Here is a 13,216-nt window from a genome sequence, read left to right as displayed (position 1 = left end):
CAGCGATTCTCCATAGAGATCGCCTTCTGGACAAGAGACCGGTCAGTAACTACCGAACGCATCCAACTACCCCCAAAGGAAAAGATTGAGACGTATCTTCAATCTATTGTTGGACGGGTAATATATGCAGAAGTCTATCTATGGAGCATTAACACAGAGCTGTGAGCAGGACAAGCATATGGGCATAGCCTGACAAAGTTGTGTCCGAAACTCAGTTGGGGAACGTTAAAAACGTTCGTAACTGAGATTCCTCCTTCTTAAGAGGAAAATCGTTTGCATTCCTTCGTCTCCTATTGGTAAACTGGCATAAGTGTTATGAGAAGTTTTCGGTCAAAGTACGGTATTTGTTATAGACTAGGATCTTCGATCGGGAAGAAAGGAAGGAAGTGCCTAAGAAGGCAGAAAGTAAATGCTGTATGTCTGGTTACAGGAAGGTAGGTGAGTAATGTACTGTATAACCTGGTTTCAGTAAGGGACATAGTCTTACAACTTATTAGAACAAATTTCTAATTGTAGGATGTATTATAGCCCTTATTGGCAGAAAAGTCGCTTGCACGCATACGTACTTGCCCATCTGCGTTAGCGCATGCGTAACCTTTGCCTCCATGGAAATGTTTACGATGAATCCGGTAGCGGGAATAATGTATATGCGACAAATCGCACCATTATTGGAGAAGGAATTTTTGATTGTCGTCTAGCTATAGTATTTTTTTTAGAATGTGAGTGCATATGCTCTAAAACAAAATATACAGTTATTGAAGCGATCATATCTCCTTTGGTTTGCCTATCCTCCTTGTGGGAGGGGCCTCGCCATTGTCCATACATAGACAAGGATGTCTGGTTCCCTTATGAGCAGGGTTTGTAATGTTCCGTAAACATAATGAAAAGATGCCCACGTTGTTGCTATCGTTCGAAAACGTAAGCTAACACTGCTCCCTTGAGACTAAATGCTTGAGACAATAACCCTGTAAGGGTAAAATAAAAAGTCTCAGAAGCCTATCCTGTAAACGATAAGTCGTTGTGGCCAGGGGTCCAGTGACTGGATGCAGCTGACTCAATCAGTCGGTAGAAACCAAGGTTGTGACAAAAACCTCACGGTTTTGTCTTGGAGAGAGCGCATGCTCCAGGAAGGAGTTCTTACGGCCCTTATGATGTTTTAACAACAGCTGTAGAAGTATTGTAAAAATTCTCAGGAACAAGAGTTTCCCAAAAAGGGTGAAGTCTTGTATGTGAGTGTTTACTTCAACAAGACCATACATTAGGTTGCCATCAACCACTTTCCCGTATGGGATTGCCCTCGAACGGTCTCTGGCGAGAAAAATTACCGTCTAATGCAGGCAAGACCTGCCAGGGAAATTGAACAGGAATGTAAAAATTCCTCCTGTTGGCTTCCATCCTGGCATTTGAGGGCTTCTCGATGACGAGAGACGACCACAAGCCGCCTGCTAACCCAACCACTAAAAGTGGGAGGTTAGAGGGAAGGTGACGGTGGTTCGTTTGAAAACGAAAGGATCGGTGCTGGCGAGACCAGCCCAGCTGTCACATAGTAATCAGCTTGGAGAGTAGAGTGGCGATATGAGTTACGCTACGCTGGAAGACCAATACCGCAGGGTGGGCCGTCGACCATAGAGCTTTCAGGGAAAACTGTGGGTCGCGTGAGCCGTGAGATTCGGAGCGACGGGAACCTAGGGGTTCTGAATCCATTCGAGCGACCCTAATTGGTCAAGAATCCATTTGGCGGGACCGTAAGGGATCGTGAATCCATTTCGTTCGACCCTAAGGGATCATCATGACGAGAACCCGCAGGAATTCTGTCACTGATTCCTGATGAAATTCTTCAGGAGTTGTGTCGTGTGAACCCACAGGGTTCATGTGACAAGTAGTATGACAAAAACCCAAAGGAACTACGTCGTTGTTACCTGAAGGGAGAAGGAAAACCCTAGGCAACGTGTTGTGTGAACCCACTGGGTTCACGTGACCAGGGATGGTGAGAACCCGAAGGAACTACGTCATTGTTACCTAGAGGGAGGAGGAATCCCTCAGGCAATGTGTTGTGTGAACCCTAAGCAGTGTTCAAGCGATGAGAAGGATGACTAGAACCCGAAGGAACTACGCCATCGTTACCTGGGGGAGATGGAATCCCTCAGGCAACCTGTCGTGTGAACCCGCTGGGCTCACGCGACAAGAATCCGAACATATTCCTATGAGAATTAATCGACTCAGCATAACGGCGGTCACAAGAGCCCGAGGGTTCAGCGTGACGAGAGTCCGAAAGCTCTCTTGTCAAGAGGGTGAAACTCAGCATAACGAGGGTCATGTTATGAAAGTGAAACTCAGCATAACGAGGGTCATGTTATGAAAGTGAAACTCAGCATAACGAGGGTCATGAGAGCTGACAGGCTCTGAGTGACCACGTGAACCCGAAGGAGAGAACTCCCAGCTAAGGGAACCCGAAGGTTCAGCAGAAATAATAAATAGCTCCATCTTCTTTGGGTAAGATCTCTTTTTCTTTACTTGGGTTTGCTGAAAAAGCAGGTAGTATGATCGATGGTTTAATTCCAGGAAAAATTAGCAGTATACAGTAGGGTCCCGAATTATGCGAGAATTTGGTCGATGAAAGGCCTCGTATAATTGGAAATTCGTATATTTCGAAACACATCATGGCGGCAAACAGCAACCTACCCGTCAATTTTTTTTTCACTCCATTTCTAGCTTTCTAGCTATATATATACTGTATATACACTGTGTGTGTATGTATGTGTGTACGTATGTATGTATATATATATATATATATATAAAACATATATATATATATATATATATATATATATATATATATATATATATATATATATATATATATATATATATATATATATATATATATATATATATATACTGTAGCTTTTATCTTAACAATACTGTAAGAAATCCTTCTTATAGATTTTTTTTTATAAAATACTGTACAAAATTTCTTTTATGGATAAATAAAACAATAAAAAGTTGTTAAAGTTTTGATAATTTTCTATGACTGTAGTATTTACTACTGTACTATGCATAGCTTACTGTTTTCAGTATTTTCCGAATGATGTAGAATTATTTCCTATAGATACAAAAAACAAAAAAGGGTTTTCAAGGTTTGATACAGTACGTATCTAGCAATAGTTAAAAATTACAGTATAGTACTGTATATCCATGATGACACTCCCACACGTAAACACGGCCACTAGGCGCAAGTGTGCAATAGGCTGCTGTACGATAATCACGCTTTTTTTGCCCTGAGCGGTCATTTCACTAATGATAATTTTTCAAAGTTAATATAATTTCTTTATGCTTATAATTCGTAATTATAGTTAAAAGTAGGGATATTAATTAAATGGTTGAGTAAAAAAAACAATTAATACTATTATTTAATTTCAAATGGCTACATAATACTGAATATTCTAATGGGTTCTTTTTATCTTCAATCGTAAATCTTACGCCTGGATAAGCAACAAAAGGAAAGGGATAGGTCTCTCTCTCTCTCTCTCTCTCTCTCTCTCTCTCTCTCTCTCTCTCTCTCTCTCTCTCTCTCTCTCTCTCTCTTCATATCGTTTCCTGTATAGTTTTCAAATATGTTCGTCATACATTTGTACATTATTTATCCACTTTATTCTCTCTCTCTCTCTCTCTCTCTCTCTCTCTCTCTCTCTCTCTCTCTCTCTCTCTCTCTCTCTCTCTCTCTCTCTCTCTCTCTCTCTCTCTCGGCGTTTCCTTTCCCTTTATAGTTTTGTGAAATTTCGTTGTCCAGTCATTCGGTAATGAGAAGTCATTTTCGCTTTCGACATCGAAAGAAAACTTTGTTTCTTCAATATACTCATCACTGGAGGATTCAGAACTAGTGCTCTCATTATCAAACAGGTTATCATTATCAAATTCCACAACAAGAATATCATTTATTTCATCTAAAGAAATAACCTTCCTCTTTAGACCTTTCATTACAAAAGGAACAACAAATAACCACTTATGCATGAACGCCCGAGCGCACTGATAGGAAACCAGTTCAAACCAGAGTTTTGTAACATCAAGCTACCTTCAGAAAAATAGTTGCCAGACATCATATAAGTTTCTATTCACAGTCCCCATATGCTGAGAGTGTTGCCAAGTGGTGATCCTATACTTACTATACGAGTAAAGTAACATCACGAGACTGACGGCTTGTAAAAGGCAATTAAAGACATGAACGGAATATACAGTTGAAGGCGGTACCGAGTAGATCGTGGTGAACGGTTTATCACGTGGGTGACGCTTAACAGGTTAAAAAAACATTTTATATAGTTCGGTATTTTCTCTATCCATCCTCTCCCAGAAAACCTTCAAATGTGAATTATCGGAATGTGTGCAGATCTTGGCAGTGCGATAACTAGTTAGCGACTGAGAATAAAAAAAATAAAAAGCCCGATTGACGAATGACGATGCTGATGAAGAGGATATCGAATACCGATTTTTCCCTAATTGATTTTTTCTACGTTCTGTCTAATCCAATGTACAGTACATTCTTATGTAAAGGGCGAACCCCAACATTTCTTGATGCTGCTACACTTTAATTATAGATATTTTACCACCTATTTATAATCTTTATTTATAATAACATCTTTAGTAAAAGCTCTTCAATATCACTTTCAGGAGTAAATGCGTTTATGATCGACGATGAAACGTAAAAAAAAAAACGTTTTCCTTTTAAGAAGGCGTTTTTTTTAGGAAAAAAAAAAAACAACACGAAACAAAATTGCTCATATTTCATATATTTTGATTTTCTAAGGATAAATAAAACATTAATTATAACATTATTATTACATAGTACCTGGTAAAATATCTTTTGCCGCAAAAGTTAACCTATAGACAGTTGTTAAAATTGGTTAGCGAGTTCGTTATGATCGGCGATGGAACGTACTAAACAAAGTAATGGGTTTGGTTGTGGTGACATCTTTGGCAGTAGCATGATATAAAATAGTCTTTTATTTTGATGGTTTTTAATTTAAAGTTTAATGAATAAGGATTTTTCACCATAATCACAACGTAAGTATAAAAATTAATTAGTACAAATATGGAATATTATACATATAGGTGTTGGACAGTTAGGCTAGGCCTAGCGACAAGTTCACACAACAGATGGGCAAACCTTAACATTTTTCATCCAAAACTAGTCTTAAAATGTTTGAACAGAAATCTTTCTCTCACATTCTCCCCCCCCCTTCTCAGACATCGGGGAACCATCACCCCCCCCCCAATACAATTAAGAAAACAATAGATTTCCTATGCTTCGCGGTGCTTGACTCGCGGATTTAGAATGCTCCTCGCAAATACAGGAAAATTAATTTTTAAAAACTATCGATCGCGTAATTGAGGAATCGCGTAATTAGAACACGTGTAATTCGGGACCCTACTGTATATATATCATAAATAGCTTGAATCTCACGTTAGATTTTAGAAAGGAAGCAAATAACACAAAAAATTGAAATTGGTGGCTGAGAAGGGGACAGATCATGCAGGGGAATGAAATGCTTACTATTGAAATTCAAAAATACAAAAATATTTGTTTTTTTGATAAAGGATAGAAGAAAATAAATACCCTGGTGAGACATGGATATCTCCATTAGATTTATCAAGGAATGGGATTCTGCCCATTGAAATAAATGGTAGCCGTTTAGAACGGCCAGGATACAAAGGATTTGCAAATTTGATGTAAATCGGGACAACTATGAGGTATCCAATTGATCAGTTTTCGAATATAATGTTCCTTAGATATGGAGGGTAGGTTATAGATGCAGCTGACAAGTTTAAGGCGACGGCTAAGGTGGCAAAGGGGACGCTCTCTTCTAATAAAGGAGACCCCTATCCTACTCACATTTTGAGCTAGCAGCCCTCAAGCCAGTAAGTTTGAAAAATATGCCCATGTGGTAACCATTCAAGCCAGGGAAATTCCAACCAAGCAGAGGAACTGAGGCTCCACGGCGAGAGAGACAGCCTAAGAGGAGGAAGCCAACTACCAAAAACAAGGCGACTGCTAAGGCGGCAAGAGAAAAGATTCTTATTGAGAGTCTAGTCCCTTTGCCTATCTAGGAATAGGCTGAGAAAACCCCAAGCCGGCCACTCTATGTAGATATATAGCAATCAAGGTGTCCTCAATTTCTAAGGAAAGGCAGACTAGGCAAAGGAACTGTAGTTTCACGGCCAGGAAGAAAACACAGCCTCACTGGGAAGGGGTAGGGGCAGCCGGCCTACCAAAAGGCAGCCACTGAGGTGGCAGAGAGAATGAATCCATCTTTAGGATTATTCTCCTGCCTACCCGTAGTTAGACTAATAGTCTCAGCAAGATGTCCCGTCCAGGTATGTAGCAAATGAGGATTCCTCAGATGCCAGGGAAGATCAGACTAGGCAAAGGAATCTGAGTTCCACGGCAAGGGGGACTAAGTATAATGGGGAAGGGGAAAGGAAGGGAGCCTTAGAAAATGGTAAAGCGACAGGAAAGGAGGGCCTAACTGTACAGTAGTATTAGAACAATCCAAAGTCATTCCAAGGGATCTACAGTAAGTAGGAACAGAGAATGACTTCTCCCAACCGCCTGCCACCTAGCCAAAGACTAGGGATAATAGCCTAGAAGAAGGGTAAGGCGGCAGGAAAGGAAGGTCTACCTGTCAATATTAGAACAGTTAGTTTCATTCTAAGGAACTGACAGAGTGTAGAAAAAGGAAACAAGTTCCCTGAACTAGTTCCGCCTATCCCAAAACTAAGACTAAGTAGATGAAAGTGGAATACTGTTGACCTAGGTTGGCTGTTTCCAACCATCTACAACTCCCAAGTGAATCCTTCAAGGTGGCAGTTCCCCTCTATGATGTATCAATAGACAGGGAGGTGTGCTAACTGTCTTGAGAACCATATGGTTACGTAGCAAGAATGGGAGGGTGGGGACAGAAAAATTAGCCAGCCTAGGCCATAGACTAGGCGTGAATAATTAGCCTAGGCCATAGACCAGGTAAGACAAGCATGTAATAAAGCAAGTGTCTTACCTAGAATGATAACACAATTGTAAAAGTAGACAGTATATGTAACACTCTTCGACAAGGTTAGCTAAGAAATTCATATAAAACACTGATGAGTTTGAAAATATGAGCTTCCGGCTTCGACCATGCGGCAATAGCAAGACAAAAGACTGACGCATCACACAAAAACAATGCGGAGATGTGAAATTCACCACCAAAAAAGGGTAAGGTACTCAACCGATTGAGATGAAGCAGAAGCATCCATAATTCCAAAATCATACAAAAATTTGTTAAACTAGCAGAAAACTCCCAAAGCAAGCAATGAAGATGGCGCTGTAAGAAGGAATGGCAAATCAGCGAATGTGTTTACAGTAACACACTGGTATCGGAGTTGTAATGGCTCTCCCATGTATCCAATCCTATTCCATATCCTTCGAGAGATGGTTAACTCTATTCGGGGAATGATAGCTATGGTTGTTTTAAGTTCATCCTTGTTACATACACGATATCTTTTGTGATATTTGCTCCAGGGTTAGTAACCCTGTGATATTTCTACAGGTAAAATTCTCTGGTATACTGTATCACTCACAGGAATTATCCCAAGTAGAAAGCTGCATAGAGGAGCTTCCATCAGGACGACATGGCTCGAGCCCAAAAAATCTTTCGAACTCACTTGCAGGTGTAGGCTACTCTACAGTACTTTGTAATACATAGTTTGTTCCAGCGTAACATACAAACATTTCGCTCTTTGCTATGGAGTATTTATTTCGGCAAAACTGAAACCAGCTTAGAAGCTTTTTGTCTGGGTGTAATTACCCATCGCTAGTTAGCGGCGGGAGGAGCGGGCAAGGTTAGCCCACTTGTTCACGCCAGCACTAGCGACAAACCGTCACTTTTTAATTCGGCTCGGTAAAGACAGTCTTTTGTCTTCCACCAAACCTTTTAACCGTTTTACAATCAAAGGAAATTGGCCTTAAGTTTAATAATAAAAAGTTCCTTTTCTTTAGAGCTGCATTCCTTGGGGCTCACGGGTTCCCTGTGCAAGGCAAGGTAGCAAGCAGTCTTTGTCTTTGACTTCTGCTCACCCAGACGTTTTCTCTGCTTCTGCAGGTATGAGCAGTTGGTGACAAGAACTCCTCGGAATAACTTGTCGGGTAACCCCTAGGGGTAAACTCAGAAATGAGCTTCGGCTACGATTCATAGGCAAGACTCGATGTCGACCTTCAACTTGAGCTTAGCTGTTGACGGGAGCAGAGATTACTACCATGAGGTTTGCCTCCAGGTGTTGGATAATTTTCCCTTTTGAGTGAGATTTAACCTTCTCCTAGTGTTGAGCAACTTTCCCTTCCGAGGGCGAGTCCCTCCACCAGCCACTATTCGGCAATCTCCTCGCTTGTGGGGAGAACTAATGAGAGCGGCAACAGAGGTTGGTCGTCTTTCTCGTCCACGGGAGAGATTGCCTTCATCTGTGTTGTTTTCCCCTTTGGGGGATTCCTCAGGCAGGAATTGGCTTCGTCCATGCCCCGCCCTTACTTTTCGTAGCTTGTCGATGAATGAGTTAGGTGATTGCTTAGAATTCCTACTTGTCGCCACTATACCCTCAGGGTATAAAATGAGTCTTGTTGCAACTTCCCTCTGCGATCCCAATCCATCCGTTTTCAAGGAAGTACAGTACCTAAGATTCAGCCTAGACAACAGGAAATATCATTGCAGGGTACTATGCTTCAATCTTTCCATGGCACCGTAAGTGTTCGCCCTAGTGTTATCTTGAGCACACAGGATCAACATCCGTCTCCTCCGTTATCTGGATGACTGGCTGATCCTAGTAGTCTCAGTGGCAACCCTTCTTCAGCACTGAGACAAACTTCTGAAGCTTTGTGAAGATCTGGAGATCATAGTAAACCTCGAGAAATCTACCCTGCTTCCCAATCAAAGACTGGTATATATAGACAACAATCCCCACAAAGCCTTTCTATCAGATGACAGGATAATGAGGCTGAGGAAAGTCGCAAGACCTTTTCTCAGACGAGAAGAACTCCCGCCCCAGAACTGGCTATGTTTCCTCGGACACCTATCATCCTTGGCCCGTTTAGTTCCCACCGGCCACCTAAGAATTCAATCCCCCCAATGGTGACTCAAGTCCAGGTGGAATCAGTCTTTCGATTCTCCGGATACTCTGATCTCCATGGGACCAGACGAATGGACGGACATCGAGTTGTGGGTGGCAGACGAGAATCTGCGGAGGGGCTTAGATCTTCTCGGCCTTCCCCTGGACTTGATGCTGTTTTCAGATGCATCAAAGGAAGGGTGGGGGTCCCACATGCTGCACCACACGACCTCAGGCCTTTGGTCAGAGTCCAAAAAATATCTCCACATATATCTCTTAGAGATGAAGGCCGTTTTTCTGGCCCTTCAACAGTTACATCAGTTCCTGGTGGGCCACTTAGTGGTGGTGATGAGCGACAATACCACAGTAGTGGTGTACATCAACAAGCAAGGAGGTACTTTATTGCAGCCCCTATCACATCTAGCCGTAGAGATACAGAGATGGGCGAAGGTCCACTCGATACCACTATCAGCACGCTTCATTCCGGGCAAAAGGAATGTGCTCGCCGACAATTTGAGCAGAGCATCTCAGATAGTTAGTACCTTCCTTGCATTATTTTTTAAAGTTCATGACATTCAAAAGGATTTTTTCTACAAAATCCACCTATTTTTATGTTTGCATAACATTTGTAGGTAAAAAACAGCATATAAAAAAGTTGTATAAAGTTTTTTTCAGCGCTCGTTTCACTTCAACTTATAACTTTTCATATATTTTTTAAGATATGGATATTTTTTTTTAAGGTAATACTCATCATCTACCTTTAATCTGTGTGTGACCAAAGAACCAGGTACTGTAGATATTACGCAAACTAAGTGAGGTATAAAGCAAAAATGAATATTATGTACCACAGACAAATACAATGTTTTGCTTCGTCGTCGGTCAGCGGGAGGGGAGAATGCCTGAACCAACAGCCAATCAGCGATGAGCTGGTTCGGCTTCTGTTGCCAGCTAGGATGAAACAGACTATTGTACTGTATATACTTAATAAGTAATACATACAGTAACAATTCCTTACCTTTATTCTTATGGTTGGCCTGCACTCTGTCATCAGAAGTCTCCCTTATGCTTTCCCGTATATTGAATAAAAAAGGTACAGAAACTTCCAAAGAAGAGCATCAATGAAATCCCTAATGCTTATCGTGAATAAAGATGGCAAACTAATACTAAAATGACGCGTACTGTAACACACTACTCCTTGGCATTAGTGCTCTCCGCGTCGGCAAGTAATTCGTTGTATCAACAAAGCAAATGCTGTACAGTAAAACAAATTTGAGTTACAAGGATTTTTTTTTTTAAGTAACTTAAGGGAGACTGTTCGTAACTAAAGGCCATAGTAACCCGAGGACCTCCTGTATAACGATCTTGCAGCTTTGTACTAATGATGGCAGTGGCAATTACTGGATAATGCACTAACTTTGACACACACACTCTCTCTCTCTCTCTCTCTCTCTCTCTCTCTCTCTCTCTTTCTTTCTCTCTCTCTCTTTCTCTCTCTCTCTCTCTCTCTCTCTCTCTCTCTCTACTTGTTATATACTGTAGTAACAACATCCATGACTTTAGCTATTGTAAGATTTGTCAATTTATTGTACCTAATAGTAAAGGACTTCATATAGATGGTTTTGGGATTGTTGTAGTAAATGTTATGCTTTTTTATACAATTCTTTGTGGTTTTACTTTGTAAGAGATAATCTGGTATCTCAATTTATAATTAAAATGTTTGATAAAGAATTATATTTTCTTGCATTTAATTTATTTTTTTGTACAAGATTATAGTGTCTCTATGTGTAAATTTTACTTTACAGGAAAAAGCTTCGTGCTGAGCTTGCACAAGTGTTTCCATTATTAACCTCAGAGGACTTAACAAAGCTCATACCCAACAAGGAGGATGTTACACTCATAAGAATGCATTGCTATAAGGGAGAAAATGTTCATGTTTACCAGGTGAGTATTATTATTGTTTACAAGAACATTTGAGGTCAATAATCTGTAACATAAGAGGGCTTAGAATGTCCTCTTTGGATCTTATTTTTGTAAAACTCCTGGTGTTCAGTTGTTCCTACACAAATACAAACCATCCTCCTTTAATAAGAGTATGACTTCAGCGAAGGTAGAACAGCCGTTAAAGTTTTAACACAGTAGTTGCAGATACTGTGGGCTGGCGGGTAACCTCTGCTCACCCTTCAGTCAGTTAGACACTCAAGTTTTACTTTGGCCGCAAGCTGTATGAGCATACTCTTGCTGCCTCCTCAATCTTGGCCATATTAATCCTTTGTCTTTTCAATTTTCAGGGAAATTTAGAAGTGCATTGATGTGCGATTCTTCTTCTTTCTCACTGTTATTCCTACATTAAGGGGTCGGTTGCCTAATGTGCCCCCTCCAATGCCTTCTATCAAAGACATCCTCTTCCACCAAACCACTTCTCTCTATATCATTCTTCACCACCTTATCTCGCTATCTAATTCTCTTTCCTCCTCAATTCCTCTCCCCTAACTGGTTCCTCCCAAGCCCTCCTCACTCCCTCTCTCCCCACCGTCCATCCTTAACACATGACCACAACATCTCACTCGTGACACTCTTATTACTCTGATATGCGATTGCATCCAGTTAAACCTGGGAGAAAGTGTGGCAGGCTTATTTTAAAACCTGCTGTTGATCTTCACCATATGTGTGTTTTCATGATGAGTACAGATGGCCACCTTAGCCTTGGGGGGAGTTCACCAAGAGGAGGAACAAGGCAAAGAGTTATTCTTTGGTATCAGAGCTGGTGACACCTATGCTGATGCCAAAGAAGCTCTATAACTCCTTTGATGCTTTTGGCATTACTCGACCTGTTGAGTTTCCCATGAGTTTCAGTAGGGCTAGGTCTTCTGGAAGGATTTGTGGCGGGAAAGGAGACCTCGACTCTCTTGCCATTCCTCAGGTAAAGCAGAAGTGTCGCCTTCCCCTATAGTAAAGGTAATACTCCTCTAATTTTGCTTTAAATCTGTCCTGTCGCTGTATCGACCAATGATGATGATGATGACACCTTAACCTGATGAAGTTTTGGTCTGTCATGACCATTGCTGGCCCTCCATCTGTGGCAAGGCTTCTGAAGGTTTTAGCTCCTGCCAGTGTAGTAGTTGTAGTTTATGTTTCACAAAATTTAAGTTTTATATATATTTGCTTCCCATTTCCCTCTTAACGAGAGAATGCCTTGAAGTCATTGGGCTTCAGCATGGCATATTTCCATACTGAAGCCTTGTGATGGGCAAGAGGGCTCTCAAACTGGGGAATTTTTTTCCTCAGCTTGATTCTAAATTTCTCTCATCCTATCTCTATTGCTTATTACTTCATCCTCCTTCATATTTATCAACTGTCTCCAAGATTGCTGTCAAAACTTTCTTACCCTTTTCACTGTCTATATTTTTTTTGAAGAGAGACAGTATCTGGAATTGGATTTTTTTTTTTTTCAAAACCAATTGTGGGAGCTGTGGTGGTCTTGCCAACTACCTGGTATTGTTTGGACCATAGGAGTGTCAGTATTTCTGTACTTGCACAGGAAACTGTTCTCGCGCTGAAATTTGCCCCTCGGATTCCAGGAGTGGGCTGGTTTCTTAGAGGAAGGACTCTCGGCATTTTGTCTGGTTTGCTTGCCACAATGATTAAAGTGGGAATGATCGTATTCTTTAATTGCCCTCAATCCCATTAAGCAGGTTTAGCATACACTTGAGTCACTCTAATCATAGTTATACCATCCCTTTGTGGTAGAGTAGCGAATGGACATTTAGGAGGATGCTCTCAGAGGTTTCATTGTTGGAGGAATTAATTTCATGAAAGGATAGGTTCTCTTTTGGGAAGTCAGACAGTCTCATTTTTTTCCTTCTCCTAAACTTATTTCTTAGGGAGTGGCCATTTGCGAGGCAGCTCCCAGAGGTTTCACTGGTGGAGGAATTAATTGCATGCAAGGATAGTAGGCTCTCTCATGGAATGTCAGACAGTCTAATTTTTTTCTTTCCCCCAACCTTATTTCTTTTCCATTCATTTTGTTTGTCTTTATCATTATTTCCCACCCAAAATAAAAATAATAGAGTGAAATCGACACTGTTGG

The 13,216-nt window shown here is 40.9% G+C and overlaps 1 protein-coding gene across 5 annotated transcripts in view; it reads left to right on the top strand.

Moving 5' to 3' along the window:
- Window positions 1-13,216, top strand: part of LOC137628806 (eukaryotic translation initiation factor 2D-like) — a 301,426-nt gene that overhangs the window by 78,064 nt on the left and 210,146 nt on the right. For all 5 annotated transcript variants that reach the window (XM_068360030.1, XM_068360031.1, XM_068360032.1 and 2 more), the window contains exon 3: window positions 10,932-11,070. In XM_068360030.1, the coding sequence (XP_068216131.1) occupies window positions 10,932-11,070 (139 nt within the window). The remainder of the gene's footprint in view (window positions 1-10,931; window positions 11,071-13,216) is intronic.

The sequence above is a fragment of the Palaemon carinicauda genome, chromosome 36, assembly GCF_036898095.1.
Source record: "Palaemon carinicauda isolate YSFRI2023 chromosome 36, ASM3689809v2, whole genome shotgun sequence".
In the NCBI taxonomy this organism is placed as follows: domain Eukaryota; kingdom Metazoa; phylum Arthropoda; class Malacostraca; order Decapoda; family Palaemonidae; genus Palaemon; species Palaemon carinicauda.
Note: the sequence above shows the minus strand (reverse complement) of the source record. Positions and strands in the feature narration are given on the sequence as shown.